Genomic DNA, 17,560 nt, shown 5'->3' on the forward strand with positions numbered 1-17,560 from the left:
CTGCTCTGTACCAGTTGTCACCAGAACCCTGCGTATAATACTCACTTCAAACTACCCTGCATTGTGGTTATTTATCCATGCTTCATTTCCTTTGCTGGGCTTTAGGAATATGGAGGGCAGAGACTGTATCTTACATTACGTATGAGCTTTGGCAAGTCACCTAACTTCATTATGCTTTAGTTCTTGCCACCTGTCAAATAGAGATAAGAGAACTTACCGTGTAGGGCTGCTGTAAGAATGAAATGTTGGAATATCCATAAAGCATTTAGCACCATAAAGATTAGCAGTGATTATTACTATAACTCTTTTCCTTAAAAGTGCATGAGATAATTTTTTAATGAATGAATTAATAACTTTTTAAAAATCAGCATGGATCCTGGCCAATATATTTTTTCTCAGAGAAAGAAACATAAATGGAATATGGATTCAAAAGAGCTATGCTGTATGAGAAATGATCTGAAAAATAAAGGGACGAAAAAATACATTGAGGGGACATATACATCAGTATTTGGGTGAAGGCCAGGGAATTCAAAAACAAAATTCCACAGATCCCCCAACGTGAAAAAGTGAATGTAGTCAGTCCTTCTAAATTTCAAGTTTGCTACTCAGTCCTTGCTCATCCCATAGGCTCTTCCACTGGATACCCCAGTTCTTGCTGATGCAATTGTATCATCAGTATTTCACTAGTATTAGATATGATATGTCTTTTGTCACATGCATCCTTTAATTTGCTTCCCACACAGAGGCATCCAAATCCCCTTTGCTGTTCCTTCCACCTCCCCATGGCCTCTCTCTCTCTCTGGACCTCATTTCCCATTAGTCTCCCTGACGCTGCCAACAGACCATTCCAAATCCTCCTCTGCCCCAGGACAAAAGCTGCACAGATGTGGGGAGAGCTGGCACTGGGAACTCTAACAGCACCGTCATCCTGTCCCAGCGGGATGGTGGTCGTTTCCCTCAGGGACCAGAGGCAGAAAAAGGGGGGTGGAAAAAAAAAAGAAAAGACTGAAGGCAGAAAAAGAGGGAAGACAAAAATAAGCCATTGAAATCAGAAAGGAAATGCATGAGTGAGATTTCTATCAGGAAACTCGGTAGGGGGCGGAGGGGTGGGAGCTGGGAGAATAAAAACAAAAGAGCAAAATGTGCCGGGTGGTGAAAGACTGAAACCCCACAAAAGTCTCTGGAGGGGTAAGATGAGGGAGGAGGGAGTGGGTAAAAATATGGTTGAAAGGAGTTGAAAAGCAGGGACTGCTGAGGGGTGGGGGGAGATCTCAGCTGGAATCTCTCCTCATCCTTCTCTCTCCACCCTGTCCTGTGGAATTCTTAAGCTCTCTCCCTCCTCCGTTCTCTTTTCAACCCTCCCAGTGCCCAAATTCCACTGTTTCATAAAGGAAAGCAGCATGTTGTGTATTTGAGGGAAGACATCTCAAAGAAGATGCAGGGAGAGAAAAATTCAAGCCTCCTGTGGCTTTTCAGAACGTACCAGTACCACATGTCCTGTCCCATGCCCCATGGCCTGGGTTTCAAAGAGCCCTGAGAAGCGAAGTACATTGCTGAATGTGGTGTCTGGGAGAATGACTAATCTCTCACGACTCCTGTTCAGGGGGCAGGCGTCCTCCTGATTGTGGACCCCACTGCTCAGCATCACTAGCCAGTGATGAAGAGGGCAAAGCAGAGAGGGGAGAGGGGCTCCCTGGAGTAAGGATGTAGTAACCAAAGGAGTCTTCTCAGTCTTGTGCCTTAAAAGGGGCCCACTGATTTTTCAGACCCCTTGTCATTAAAGGCATCTGTACAGGTGGGTTTTTGCACAATTTTTTGGACTTACATAGTATGAAGCCACAAGAAAGACTTGAATATAAAAATTTTTTAAATTAGAAAACAAAACTTCAAGTGGTTTGTAGCAATTGAGATTGAGAGAGGTATCTCTTAATCTTTGGCACAGTGAAAAATTTGTATTCATTAATTTTTTTATTTACATGAATTTAAACTGATCAGATCTACCTACTGCAAATCTGATGCTAATTTATAAATACAATGCCATAGTCTGGTATACATCCCTGAATCCCAGTCTCATGGAGGTGTCTGGGAAAAGGCTAGTTTCCTTGTTAGATCAGGGGAATTTCAGAGTCATCATCATTATTATATTAGGAGAGACTATTTTGCTGAGCAGAGATCACATTAAAAGATAATTATAGAGTAGACAAAGGATCATGTTTTCCACGTATGTGTCCCTGACTACAAGAACACTATAATTTAAAGGGGTTTCTATAATTTAAAAGATATGAATGGTTCTGCAAATTCCATGGAATTAGTTTCCAATTCCAAGTGCACAGGTTAATTATATCAGCAACTAAAGATTATTACAACAGATGACGGTAACAGTAGAAATGGATGAGCTAAAGTGCTTAGTTAGCTCTTAAGGAACATGAAGAATTAGGCTGATGATGTCAAGAGATTTTACATCCATGTTCCTGAATAACTAGAAATAATGAGATCAATGTTAAGAATGAAATTGACCATGCCTATCATGTTGATAAATACTAATTTTAATAAAAATCAACTGCCATTTAGTTTCCATTATTTGACTATAGTGTTAAAAGGTTAAAAACTGCCATCCATCAAATATGCAGGGATTCTTGGACTGTAGATAATAGTAGGATTTTATTTTCAAACAGAAGAGATGGATTTTGCTTCAGTCTTTCCCTCATGTATCTACTGACCAAATAAGAGATTCCGGTGAGGCAGACATGCCTCCAGTGATCACAGAAACTGTTTGCCTGTGAGTGAAATTGAGGTGATTACAAGAATCTCAAGTGTTTTCTCATTAGTATAAATACTAAACCAACTAATTTACAAAGCTAACCAAAAAAGTTAGAAAAATAAGCCTCCCCCCTACTCCAAAGTTACTAACAAATTCCTCGTGTCCTTCAGTTTTGACACAGAGAGCTATACTGTACGATTTGCTTTTTTTATTGCAAAAGACACCAGGCCTTGAAGAGAAACTAGTTTAGTATTGGAATGTCAGGCTTTAGTCAAAGCACTAGGAGATTAACGTGCCAGCTGGATTTCATGCCAGGCAGAGTATGTGTGTGTATACTAATCTACGGCTGGGGTTAGAAACTCTAAGCCCTGTGAGCTTGAGTTACTGGGGTTTTTAAAGGCCATCTTATTTAAGGCAGTGGAAAGAGAACTAGAGGAGGGAGTGAAAACCCATGGTGTTAGAGCAGTATATCTCATTCATGCCCCTGGGGAGACCCAGCTGAGAAGAGGGTTTTTGGTTTCGTTTTTAGCTTAAGTATATCCCCTATGTTGCATGGGACATACTTATGTTAAAAAAGAAAAAAAAATTATTGTCCTGTACTTTTATTTGCTAAATCTTGCAACCCTAGGTTAGGACTCAGAACTATAGGAAGATATTAAAGCAGAGCCCTAGGGAATTCCAAGTGAGTCAGTAGAGTAGTTCAGGATATGGAGAAGGAAGGCCATCCTTTTTAGTTGAAAAAGACAGTAAGGGAGTGTGGTAGATTAAATACGGCTGTAACGTATTTGCAAATCCTTCCATGAAGCAGTGGGGTCTGTTTCCCCACCCCTTGAGTTGGGGCCGGCTCTGTGACTCATTTTAGCTGCCAGAATGCCATAGAGATGATACAGACATCTCTAGCCTGGGCTCAGAATGTTTGGAAGCTTCTATTCTCCCCCACCTGAAACCCAGGGACCATCATGTGCTGAAAAAGCCTGAGGTGAAAGACCAGGCGTAGAGAAAGGCTCAGCTGTCCCAGGCCGCCCACCTGAGAGCCCCACCACGTGAGAGTTTGTCTTAAACACAGACTCGGTCAAAACAGCAGCTCCCTGCAGCCTCATGGGTGAGACCAGGTGAGACAGTAGCAGATCACTGAGAGGATCCTAGAACAAGAGGGGAATGCTTATTCTGGAGAGGTAGAGAGGGGAGGAGAGAGAATTCCTACGTTGTCTCACCCAAGTAGACAGCCTGTGTCTCACCTAACTCTGCAGAGGTATGTGGGTGCTGAGCAGCCTAAGGGATGCAAGCAAGCACTCAGTCTCATTGAGCAAAGGGCAAACGAGGAAGGAAGGATTGAGAATGATCAGGGCGACACCAGGAGTACTTTAACCCGAGCTAAAGGCAAATAAAGTGACAGCAAATGTCTAAAGCTCACATGAACTTTGTGCAGTGGAAATCCTGAGATCTTTCCTATTAAGGGAAAAATAACCATGGAAGCTTTGTGACCTTTATGTACTGTCTATGGGGCTGGGTTCTAACACTTGATTCTTCCTCTCAATAGCTTTTGGAAAAGTCCCTATGGGAAAGAAAAACACCTGTGATTCGTATGTGTGTGTGCGCGTGCTGTGCAGGTGTGTGTAGGAGGCAAGCAGAAATTATGCCACCATTACTTTTGAAAGTCTTGCCCAAAGAAGAATGCTTTAATTGCTAGTGGTAAGAAGGGTCAGGGGAATTGGAGATGGAGTATGCACACTCCAGACACAGCACCAAGAATACAGCCTACCTACCTAGGCTTCCCGGGACGGATAGGCTTGGATTATCCAACCCAGCCCACCAAGGGGAAAGAAATCCTCTGATGACTGTCATTCTCTTTTAACACCCTTTCCTTTTCCTAAACCATTCTTTCCACCATAATTTAGGCCAAGGGTTCAAGCAAACTCTTTATAATGAGAAGGTATTAAAGACAAAGCAAGGTGAGTCTAATGTGACTGACAGCCTAACACCTGCCTTACAAGGTCCTTATAAAGATTAATTGATAGGATATATTCAGTAATGTAAGCATCTGGCATATAACCTGTGCTTGAGAAGCAGTAGCTATGTTATCTATTTGTGCTTTACAATAGGACTTAAGACATCTACATACAATTGCTTTAAAATTAATGATGCATAGAATTATGTTTTTTTAGCCTGCAATTGCTTGAAAACAGCCTGTATTTTATTTGTGTGTGCTGATCTGTAACAGGTAGTTCCTGTGAAGCACTCCATAAATATTTGCTGAATGATTGAATGAATGAATGGAGTAAGACATGTTTGTTAAATTGAATAGAAAGAGGAGTAAAAAGGAACATGAATGTATACTGATAAGTTTACTATATACAGTCTAAATTTGCATACAAAGAGGGTAGGCTGCAGGTACAGTGCTAGGGCTCACAGAAAATCTTCCAGGATCTCTAAGTGCCTGTGTCCAGCAGCGCTAGAGACTGTTCCTATCCTTCTTCCTCAAAAACAGCCAAGCCAGGGAGGTTTTTCCCCCCTTTATTCCTGTACATGAGAAGCTGAAAGCATGGTCAAGACTTCATATTCCTCTCCTGTGTTATGCCTCTAAAGGGCTGTGAGAGATAGATGCTAAAGTATATCGTCTAACACCAAATGACAAACCCAGTTAGGAAGCCATATAGGAGGTGAACATGGTCTGCCAAAAAGGACATGAGAGTACCAGGTCTTTTCAAAGAGAATAAAGTGTGACTTGAGTTGGAAAGATGGATGAGATTCAAACAGAAAAGAAAAAAAAAGTGGGAAATTAGAAAGATGGAATAAAACAGGCTTATTTTACTTAGGTACCTGGTCCCAAACAGTTAGCTTCTCAAAACATAAAAGCACTTCCTAGAGCATTAAAGCTCATAATGCCAGGCCACAGTTGGTTTTATTCTTTTAAAATTATTCAGCCCCAGGAAATCCTGCAAAGGCCTTGATATGAAAATTACTTCCATTAATTCCTTGGTTAGGGTGACCCACCTTAACCAAGGTGGTCTTGTCAGGGGTCTGCAATCCTGGCTGCCTCAAATAAGCAAAGAGAGGCAGCTAAAGTTGGAGAGCATTTCTACTCTTCTGAAGACAGCCTTTATGAAAGTCAGCTTAGAAAATTTGGTCTATTTCGTGGGTAAGTGATCCTTGGTTTGTTGTGCCTACTCACCGTGGTCAAGGATATATTTCACAATCTCCCCATTGCCGGTTTTAGCTGCGTAGTGAAGGAGTGAACAGTGGTCTGGTCCCTGAATTAGTAGACTGCCTCCATTTTTATAGCTTTCTATTAGCTGAAAAAGAGACATAGGAAAATAAGCTCAGACAGAGTCCGGAACAAGGAAAACAGCTAACTGGTGATAAAATAAAAGTAATGCAGCAAACCACAAATGACTGCAGCCTCAGAGGACACAAAGTCAGAGAGATGAAGTAACATCCCTGGGTTGTGTTATCACTCAAATAGACGGCCAGTGTCTCAGCTAACTCTGGAGAGGGTATGTGGGTACTCAACAGCCTAAGGAAATGGAAACATGCTAAATTACTTATTTCTTTTCTTTCTTTTTCTTTTTCTTTTTTTTTTTTTTTTTTGTCTTTTCTGGGCACTGGTCTCAGTCCCAAGGGAATAAAAGCTTTCCTATGTTGGCTCAGCATTCTCTGGAGTGAAAGAACAATTAAGCCTGTAGGCAGAAATGGCTTAGGGTCTGGTAGATAAGCTCCTTTCCTGTCCTTTAGTTTTTCTTTCAGTCTGTAATGAATCGAGCTACTAAATATAGAAACTGCTTACCATTTTCCAGCATGAGATCACGGCACACACGCATACGGCAGACACAAGCACACACACGTATACCTCCCTCCTTCATCCAGCTCTGCAGCCCAGCCTTCATGCCTTCTGCTAATTGTCCAACACATACCCAACAAGGCTTGAGGTGATCCATGGGAGGAGAACCAAGAGGGTTCAGAGAATGTATTAGTAGAATCCTAAAATATCTCAAATATGAGAACGGACTGGGAAAAAAAACCCCCAGATTTTGCATCCTGAGATTTGGGTGATTAGAAGAGGACACAGTCTAAGTTTGTGAAATCCTGAACGTGATATAAAGTGTAAACGGATCTCTGTTCTCCAAACTGTAGTATATCGAGAACAGGAGGAATCTGGAGCCTCTAAAAGGTAGTTTTAGGACAAATAAGAATCAAATAACCCAGCAGGTAATAAGCAAAAGGAATGTGACTTCCACCAAGAAGTTAGATGACACAGCACTGTAAAAAATCAAACAACTCATGAGGTCAAAGAGTAAACTCATAGTTCATGCATGTGCTCAAATAAACCATAGAACTGCCACGTGCCAGATGCCAGGGAAACAAAGATGAAGATGCTGGCCTCTGAAAGCTCACTGTTCATAGGGGAGACAGATGTGTAAAGAATTGCACAGAGATGGAGAGGAACATGAGGAGGGAAGCACAGGGCACTAGGAGAGCATAAAGTAGGGGACGGAAAGAAGTCATGGAAGACTTTCCAGGAAATAGATCAAAAAGGAGTAGTTGACTGGAAGTAAGGAATATATGGGGTTTTCATGCTTAAACTGTGAAGCAAAGGAACAGGAAGAAATAGCTGATTGTTTTTCACAAAAACCTAAGAGAATCCTGCTCTGTTTAACTGTACTGTTGTATGATGACACTCCCATTCTTTATGAGCAGATCCACAAAGGATTCAGGCTCAACAAAGTAGCAGAGACCCAGTCCATCAGCTGCCTTGATTCTGCCTTTTTGTCTTATTTATAGACACTGTGAACATTCAGTCCGTGGGCATTTTATGCAGCGCGGTGTACAGCAGGTACATGACAGCCTTCACCCTGGGGTGGCTCCTGTGTCTTCTGTCCTCACTGGCGTGCTCACGTCCTGTCCCCCTCCCACTTCTCTCTCTCTCACACACACACAGTTTAACACTTAATATTTATTATACTTTCTACATGGGATAGAGAAATGAAAGAAGATAAAGAGTAAGAAAGAAAAGGGGAAGGAAAATACTTGGGAAGGATAAGAAACAAAAAAAATTTTACCTCTCTGTAAATAAGGTATGCTAAGTCATTTCTTAGCCATTTAGGAAGTAATTATACCAGATAATGTAATAAGACAGCTAACTGAATATAGCAATTTCCCACCACTCAAATAATTCTCTATTAAGTACAAAAAAAAAAGTATGGCAATATGCTGAGGGAAATCTGTTGCCTAGACTAAATGTATTAACAAAATAAAATGAAAAGGTTTCAAATGTACAATGTTTTGCAAAATTTTCTGGTTTAGAAGCTCTGCAGTGGCAGGGATCAAGCCCTAACTCGTGTCTCTTTCCCAAAGAGTCTAAGGTGAGGCCCTGCAGGGAGTACAGGACAGTATTGATTTAATCCACTGCTGGGAAATAGCATTGAACTTAGAAGCATACTGCTTAGAAAGCACTTTTCTCTTGTGGGTAACAGTGCCTAATACCACCATGGTCTGGGCGGTGGTACAGTCACCATCTCCAAGATTATGTGTCTGAAGATGGCAGTTTATCAAGATGTCGGCAACCTTCTCACCATTTGTTTTCTGCTAGTAACATCTTAAAAATGTAGCAGAGGTCTCTCAGTTCATTCAATAGATGTGCTTCAGAAGAAGTTGTATACAAGGGCAATGCGTCTCAGCTTTCTTTTAAGGCTTTTGGCTTCTCCATGTGCAGTGGTGCCACACTCCATGAGTGAGGCAGGGCCTCTGCCCTTAGGCAGCTGCTGATATTACAGAGCAGGTCAGTGCCAGTGTGGGTTACACAGCGGTATGTGTGCAGTCATAAGTACTGATGCCTGAATAGCATGGGGCCAAATACAGCTTTTAGGGTGCTCATAGACCATATTATACTTATAACAAGTATTTGCATCCCCACTGCATTTAGCTATTAGAGAAACATAGATTAACACTATGTTAATAAAAGCTAACATTTTAGAGTCCCTTCTCTGTAATAGAACAGTCTTAAGAGCTTTTCGTGAATATTACATTCAGTCCTCACAATAAAGCAAACAGAGGCAATACGATTCCATTTTACAGATGAAGAAACTGAGGCACAGAGAGAATTAACTAATTATACAAAGTCACACATACAGTGAATGATGGCAGAGCCAAGATTTGAACCCTGGCAGTCTGCTTCAGAATTTGCATTCACTCTAGAGGCAAAAATGACCACCTCCTTCCCTTTGAACTAAATTCACCATAAAACATAAGCGTAAATTAAAATATTCTAAGTGGATCAGGGTATCTTATTTTGATTAATTGTTATCCCCAAAGTACAAATCTAATAATGTTGGAAGATGTAGGCTCTGGCCTGGACAATGTATTGCTGGGTATTGTCCAGGTCATTCTTACAGATGCATTCATTTCAAGACCTATCTGAAAAGAAATCTTTAAACCTAAAATATCAGCTTCCAGAGAGCAGGAATTCTGGGCACTGAGCATGCTGCCTCCTGGGGACATGCATTCGTGGTAACTAGCCAAGGCCAACAGTGCAGTGCCTTTACACAGACCCTTTGCTGTTAGGAGATGCTGTGAAGACTCCTCTCACCCTCTTTGCTCCCTTCTCAAAAGAACATCCTTTCTCCTCCTCCTCAGCTAGCACAGGCAAGGGGATGAGAAATGATATACAGGATCACAAAAATTTGGTGAGAAATGTTGATTTAAAGTACTTAAAGAATCACCAAAAGTTCTGGTAGGAAGATATCTTACCTTCATAAGATCACCAGCTATTACTGCCTGCAAAATTGCTGTGAAAGACAAAAGAGAGATGTCCCATTAGTAGAAGACCCTCTCATTAATATACTACAAAGGGCTGGATCCATATTTTGGAGACATAGTCTACATTTGGGGAAGCAACCAGGGGAGGAGAAGCATGCCAAAGGTTGAATCTTGGAACAGACTAAGGCCTCCTCTTGAGCCTTTCCCTACCTGGGTACTCTTACATCATTCTAGCGCCTACCTGAGCCCCTCCTAGCCCTGGTACAGTAAGGAGAACATGAAATTTAGAGTCACAGAGATTGGATTCAAATCTTAGCCCTGATCCTTACAGGCTGTGGAACACTGGGCAAGTTATTTAACCCCTCTGAGCCTTAGTTTCCACATCTGTGAAAAACAGCAAGTCTAAATCGTATAGCATTGTTGATTGTTGAAAGGATTAATCAAATCATATAAATGTTTTTAACTCATCTACTGATGCAGAGTAGGTGCCTAATCATGATTGTTTCTGCTCCTTTCTTTCCAGTTCCTTCCACGTTATCCTCTTGGGGTTCAAAAAAATCACTAGTAATTTTGTTTGTGTGTTTTATAATTATAAATACTTACTGCTATGGAAATGAAGAGGACTGTAGATAGCAAGGAAGAAACACATTTTAATTATGTTCTGAAGAAAATAACCATGTATTTATTAGCATATAATTCATTGGTGATTCTTACAGAAGGAACTCTTAATAATTGTAAGAATTTGTACCGTCACTGAACAAAAAGCCCTCAAAGCTTCTGTATTGAGCTCTTCCGAGCCCTGGGTGACCAGATGCAAAGGGCCATAGGCATCTTAAAACTCATTCACTGGCCCTGGGCTATGTGCCTTCCCCCTGACTAAAGCAGAAGCCTTGAAAACCTGTGGAAATGATGAGGGCTGCCTGAGTATGGGAAGAAGGAGAATGCAGGAGGTGTAGAGAAAAGACAGGAAAGAGAGGGAAGAACATTTCTTTTCCATAAGAAGCTGTCAGTGGCACACTCTTTCTGTCTCCCTTTGGCTCCCAGCACAGTGCTCTTTGTACATTGTCAGTGCACAACAATGAGATTTTGAACTGATTGAAAAGAAAACAAAGAGAAAAGGAGAAGGCAATGGAGCTAAAAATAACAGAAAGGGAATTAATAAAACCTTATGTCAGAAGAACCCATGAAATGTGTCTCACTCTTCCTATTATAGACGGGACACTGGGGTTCAGAGGAAAGTGACCGTCTTGGGGCACAGAGCCAACAGTGGCCCAGTCAGCACCATAATGCAGGTCCCGTGGCCAGTCCAAGCCTCTGTCCAGTGCCCTCTGTGAGCTTGCCGTGTAGAGCTATATACGAGGCTCTGTGAGGCCTATAGAAAACGGAATAAAATAGTTTTTCTGAAAAGTTATCAAACTTACAGTGTTGTGAAAAAGGCACTGGAATCTAATTCCTATCTCTAGACACATAAAAAGTCATTCAAACTTTTTGAACAACTTTTCTTATTTGTAGAATAAGATTAACAGCAGCCCTGCTCACTTCTCTGTAGTAAAAATGAACCCCCAAAAGTGCTTTTTTCATAAATAGATATGTTACATTAACAGAAGGGATAGTTTATAGAGTACTTTTGTGACTGCACGTGAGAACATGAAAACAATCAGGGGTGCCCAAGATGGTGGAGAAAGAGCCTGGCAATGAGGGTAAATTGGTGTGTGAAGTCAAGCAGACATCTCTCTGTTCATACAGTACCCATCAGAGGAGAGGCACGGGGGATGGTTGGAGCTTAACCCCGAAGTGACAACTCTACATCAGAGGACAGGGAGGGAGAGGCAGGGTAGAGTATTAGCAATTGCAGATCTGGGAGAACAAATCAGTTTGGGCTTTTATACTACTGGATGTCCTTTTGACTGTGGTAGAACATCCATCTAAGGAAAGAAAGAAGGCAGCTAACCAAGAGCCTTGAAACTCACACACAGAAATTCACAGCAGTGTAGAACCTATGTTTTTAAGATCATATTGAAACATTTCCCAGAAATTCAAAAGAAAAAGAATAGAGAATAAAGGAGCGAGATAAAAAAGAATTCATTAATTTAGAACACCTGTGTGAAAAAATCTGATGCATGTAAGCAATACATCAAGACATTGAAAAAATTCCCCAGGACAAAGGCTATTGAGAAGGTAGTAAAAATGAATGAATGAATGAGAGGCTGGGGTAAACCTTATAGCTGTGGAATTCAAAGAAGGATTGTTGGAGGTGAAGTTTAAGCTAACTCTTCCACAAAAAATGGATTTAATTAGCAAAGAAGATTTGGAAAACCCTTACAGGATGAAGGGAGATGAACAAAGACTTGGAAGTTAAATCATGCTGTCTGAGGAGCCCTGGGAAGAGTTCTTCATGATCACATGTGAGGCTGCATCACCTCAGGCCATTACTGAGGAGTTCCACAGGGATCACGCCAGCGAGCATCTCTATGTCAAGAAAAGGCACTGTTCTTGAGTTTTATCCTGTGGATAATGAGAAGCTATGGGGGAGTTAAAAGTATATCAGCGGGTCGTGTAAATGTCCTTAAGCATGCCAGTTTGATTCTGCCCCTCCCCTCCCACGAACAGAGCGATGGCCTGCTCTCTACTCATTTTCTCCAGATTGCCCACATTATAGCGGCTTCCCATGGCTGCCTCAGGCTCATTCACAACCATTTTTATTTACGTCTTTTGGTTTCCTACAGCCTCCTAATTTAAAGTCCCCATGAACAGGAAGAAGACCATATAAAAGAATCATAACCACAAATAATTTCCAATTGTACTAGAGATGGAAAACATGAATATTTTTAAGTCAAGCAATACACTCAAGGGTAGCTATTATGCAAACATTATTAGGTACAAGGCCTCCTTCTCTCTCCTGATTAATGCCCTTCCCTGTGAGCACTGCTGCTCAAGATTTCCTCTGCGTAAACAGAGCATGAATCCATTAGTATTCACCTTCAGATAGTAGCCTTCTGAAAGAGCAAGCTTAGAAACAACGAGTTGTTACGATTACAGTGTTATTATTTCTTCAGCTCTGAGCTTCCCTTCTTGCCTTTTCCAGAACTCCTTCATACTGAGTAAACAATGCTCCCAAATTCAAAAAAGCAAGGGAAGTCCAGTGGTCACTGGGACACAAGGGTTACTGAGGTGAATCCTAAGTTTCCTGGACAACTAAATCACATACACTTACACAGTCAGACAGGAAAGCAAGGGGGTAGAGAACTGAAAAGTTTGTCATTTTTAGAGTTTAGAATATGAACCATTAGTTCACAAGAAATTGTTTGTTCTTCCTTCAGTGCTATGCCTTCCAGTAAACTGCTGAACAGTAAACATCCTGAGATGGAAAGCTGGGATGGGAGAGTCAGGGCTATGAGGAAGGGATCACTGTCTTCCTTCTCACGGCCTCTCTTCCTTAGGCCTCCACTCCCAAGAGCCCAGACATCCTTGGACATCCACGCACAGAAGGGAAAAATGACGCCTACCACCTGGAATCAGGACTGGGGGAAAGCAGTCTATGAGGCAACCGCTGGCCCACCTGCTGCTGCTGGGCCTGCCCCGTTGGAGGCTGTGGGGCTGCGGCTGCGCAGAGTGCCCCACCCTCTCCGGGAGCTGATGTTTTGGCAAGAAGTCCAGGTCAGGAACAGATATGTTGTAATTGAGCTTAGAGTCGGACTGCCTGGTTTAGCTCTTGTGAGCACCATTATTGGCAGTAACCTTGGGCAAGATAGTTTAACCAAGCTTCAGTTCTCTCGTTTAGGAGAGGCTCTGCCTTACAGGTAAGCTCAAGAGACAGCGAATCTGATCACTGTGGTCTTCTGTGTAGAACACCGTGGAATACTGATGTTGTTAACAATTACACAGAAATGCATCACATTTTCTCTCTGAAATGAGAAGGTTAGACTAAGGCCAATGACAGCCCTAGAATTTGGCATATGACTGCTTCTAAAAGGATAGTTTAAAGTTGTAAAATTTGCTTTGCAGACAAAAATGTTTATGAATAGATTATGAATAGAAAGTATACAGAACTTGGCAAAGCCACATATTTGTTTGTAAATCTCAATAAATCAACTAGTAACTATAGTGTATATAGTCACAACTATGAGCACTGATTCCATTTAAAATTTTTAATATTTCATGTTCAGTTATTTTTCAGTTTTTAAATGAGTATTCTGTTGCTGAACTGTTTGTCACTTGCTAATGATAGCAGTCATCGAAATCTTTTTTTTTCTTAGTTGTGGAAGGGAAAAATTAAAAGTAAATACAAAAACTGGTGGACAAAGAATGCCTTGAGGCCCAGGGGGTGGGGGAATCAGATGATTCACTGAGAATCATAAATACACATCTGGCTTTGCCAAGTTCTGCTTACATTTTATTCCTAAGTATTGACATCTGCAGGCAAGAGTCACAAAATAGAGCTAATGCTTTAAAAGTCATATTCTACATTGCAGAACTCTGTCTGGCCTTAGTCTAACCCTCTCATTTCATAGATGAGGAAAATGGGGCTTGGGAAGTAAACTGACTTTTCCAAGGTCACAGAGATAGTTAGCAGTCCATCTGAGACAGAAGGACTCTTGGCTCTTTTATTTTGATTATTTCTTTTATATTTTCTTTTATTGTTTCTCACCCCTAGGACAGGATTCCTTCCACCATGCTAGTTCTTTTACTTGGAACAAGGTGGGCAAAAATTAAAACAACCCCAAATTAAAGTTTCATAAATGCATCACACTGAAAATGAAGTCAAGTCAATATATGGCTTTTGGCTCCAACTCTCTTTATGCCAAGGAAGACACTCAATAGCAGGCACCTGCATGGCGAATGTTATGTTCACAAGTCCCCTGATCGTGACTGGTGTCTTCATACTTTTTCTTTATTACTTCTTGCTTAGCCACCAGATAGTCTGCACTGTCAGCTGCCTGAGCGTTTACTTCTCTGAGATATGTTTTTCTGCATAGCTTTTACTGTATTTTCCGTATCAGAAACATTCTGTCCAATTTTTCTGCTTTGTGAGCAGTCAGCCATGGCTCATGAGCAACGAACTCTGAAGGCTTAGCTCTCCAAAATGGAATTTAATATAATCGTCAAACATAGCAAAGGTAATCTAACACACATTTAATGTATGGGTAACTGTGACTTATGCTAACTAGGCATAAAGGAGAAAACAGCTCATAAAAATGACTCTAATTAATATTATTTTACATAGTCATCCTGAACAAACTCAAAATGAGGTGAGAGAAAGGAGGAATTAGTTATCTTTAAAGACCTCTGCATTTTAATCTAGGCCTAAAGGAAGTTTTGACAATAATAAGATATGTGCCAAGTTCTTGCTAATAATAGCTAAAAGACAGGATTCTTAATAATATATTAGAACAAATTTTCAAGATTATTCTTATAATGACACACGAATCTGTATCAGTTCCCTATTACTGCACAGCAAACAGTTCTGAAACATAATGGCTTAAAACACATAGTGGCTTGGAGTCAGTGGGTTGGTGCTGACTTTCAGTTGGTGTTGGAAAATGACCATGAACAGCAGCCTCTTGTTACCTGTGTCACCTGTAGGAGTGTATTTTGCATACAGTGTCATCGGCTTTATATCATGAGTCTCAGCAGATAAATAAAAAGGCTGAGAACTGCTTAGCTTGAAGGACCAGCTTTTTGGAACAGGAAGAGGAAAGGCTAGTAGAAGCCTATGCAGACAACAAACAGATGCTCGTTGACTTGAATTAGGAATTCTCTATAAGGTGAGCTCTCTTTAATCATCAGATGTGAGAAGAGACTGTCCCCTCCTCCTTTTCTTTTCCAGTTAGGCAAACACTGAGCTCTAGTCCTGTGTTCCCCACACTCTGCTTCCCAGCACCTCCTGCACTGCTGAAATATGGAGTGGAGGGCACAGAGCACACACCTCACATATCTCATCAGTGGCATCTAAACGCCATTATGAGCTACAGTGGTCTAATACTCAAATACCACCTGTGCCAGATCCCTCCTAGAGCGTGCAGCCAAGGATGGAAGACATAAATAGGTTGTGTTTCTCTCTAATGACAGTTAATCCTCAAATTCAATTAGTCCCTGCTAATTGAATGCGTGAATGTATATGGTTCTTTCCATCTGCTGCAGCAATCTTTTTGAAGCTACTGTTAGCATGGAAGAGGTTTCCTGTTTGGAGAAAAAACAAACAGCCCCCATCCAGTGTTCCCTCCTGGCAGAAAACCTGCACCTTGCTGCCAAAGGACCAGGACGTGCTCCCTTCAAAAGCAGTCGGTTCCATTTCCCTTATACACCACTGGAATTAACTATAAACAGTGCAGGAACCAGATGTCGCTCCCAAACATCCCATTTGTTTATCTCTTGTTGTGAAGTTGATCTCTGGTTGTTTTACATATTTCAGTCCCATCTCTGCAGTTAAGTCACAAGCACAGGGACTTTGTTTTTAGTTTTTTTTCCTCTTTGTTTTATCCATAAGCAGCCTTTTAATGAAAGCTCTATAGTACAGAAAATAAGTGAAATGTTTACTAAATACTTGTTTGATTCTTCTGGTGATTCAGCTGGCTATCCTTTCAGTATTCCTCAAACTCTGGGTCCAGGATGACATTATTTAAGTAATGGAAGCAAGCTCGCTTTACTGGCCGCTGCTACACCTGGCAGTCAGTTTTGGAGTTGAAAATATTTTCATCTCTTTTTTGGGTGTATAATTGATACTTATCAGATGCAGTGAGATACCATTGTAAGTATCTCAGTAAACCAGAAATGTCTATATTATGGGTCAAATCAGAGCCTTATACTAAGGAATAACGCATGTCACCTCCTAGAACATCATTAGTAAGACTTGGATCAGTGCTAAAACAAATTTCCTAGGTTAATTAAGTTGCTTTGGGCATTAGGTTAGAGAAGACAAATTCATAGATTAAGGGGCCAGTTGGGTTCACACTCTTCCACAGTCACAATATGTTACTTTCTGCCAACTGTGAAAATATGTGCTAACTTAAGTCACTGAGGCACCAGAGAGGTTCTTAAAAATATCTTCTTGACAGTCTATACAACTCAAAATTGATGTGTTCTCTAGTGATGACAGATTAATATTACCATTTTTGGATGAAGTGGGTCAACACACTTTTTTATGGAGTACCATCTTCTAAAGTAATATCTAGTTATTCCCATAAAACTAGAAAAAGATAAATTTATTTTTAGCATCAATATTATAGAATCCTATCAATTATTTTTGTTAAATAAAAAGCTTTCATCTACAAGGATTTTTCCTATTTATAAAGGATTTTAATCTGATTACAACTAAATTCATGAACCCCAAAAAATTATACTACACAATAATACTTTCTCCTTCTTAACATCTGAATAAACTCATACATACTAAAATGCTTATTTAGCACATTGTAAACTGCTTTAGCAATGTAAGAGATTTTTAAAAAATTCTAGTATTCTCTAGAAGTCCTTCATCCTTAGAATGTTGAGAGAATTTAATTTAGATTGACAAACTGTTTGTTTTTGCTTTCCTGGCATTTGGATGATAAAGTATAAGCCTGAGAGGGGAAGAACTAGTAAATAAGGTCCTTGTTTGCCTCACAGATGAGAGCAAGGTGCCAAGCAGAAGAGAAGCTGCTGCTGGCTGTAGGTCCTAATGACTTTTACAGAGAATCTCTGAGATAGCATCAGAGATTCAGCTTTATCCCTTCGCTCGATGTCAGGCCAGCATTCCTCCTGTGATGGGTCTCCTTGAATTCATCTGATGTATTTTAGCAGTGTCCTTTAGGACCTCTAAAAGGAACTTAGGTTGGAAAAGCGTGCTCATATTTCATTCAGTGATAGCAGCAAGCAGATCTGACATGGCCTGAAAGTGATGGATGGCTGTTGGTTTTAACCAAACATCAAGACTGCATGGGAAATGGTGTTTAAGGCCAGGATCCAAATACAAAGGAATGTGCTCTAGGGCTCACAAAGACGACAGGTTTATGGGTCATCTGGTCATCAGGATGTCCGTTAAGTACCTTATCACTGCCTAGCAGCACG

General features: G+C 40.8%; 1 protein-coding gene and 1 long non-coding RNA gene across 4 annotated transcripts in view; one reads left to right on the plus strand and one right to left on the minus strand.

Moving 5' to 3' along the window:
* LOC116664820 overlaps nt 1-17,560 on the plus strand; it is a 70,741-nt gene that overhangs the window by 33,541 nt on the left and 19,640 nt on the right. The window lies entirely within an intron of this gene.
* DGKI (diacylglycerol kinase iota) overlaps nt 1-17,560 on the minus strand; it is a 397,841-nt gene that overhangs the window by 11,291 nt on the left and 368,990 nt on the right. For all 3 annotated transcript variants that reach the window (XM_032483433.1, XM_032483435.1, XM_032483434.1), the window contains 2 exons: nt 9,506-9,543; nt 5,934-6,054 (listed from right to left, as the gene is read on the minus strand). In XM_032483433.1, the coding sequence (XP_032339324.1) occupies nt 5,934-6,054; nt 9,506-9,543 (159 nt within the window). The remainder of the gene's footprint in view (nt 1-5,933; nt 6,055-9,505; nt 9,544-17,560) is intronic.

Source organism: Camelus ferus, chromosome 7, assembly GCF_009834535.1.
Source record: "Camelus ferus isolate YT-003-E chromosome 7, BCGSAC_Cfer_1.0, whole genome shotgun sequence".
NCBI lineage: Eukaryota > Metazoa > Chordata > Mammalia > Artiodactyla > Camelidae > Camelus > Camelus ferus.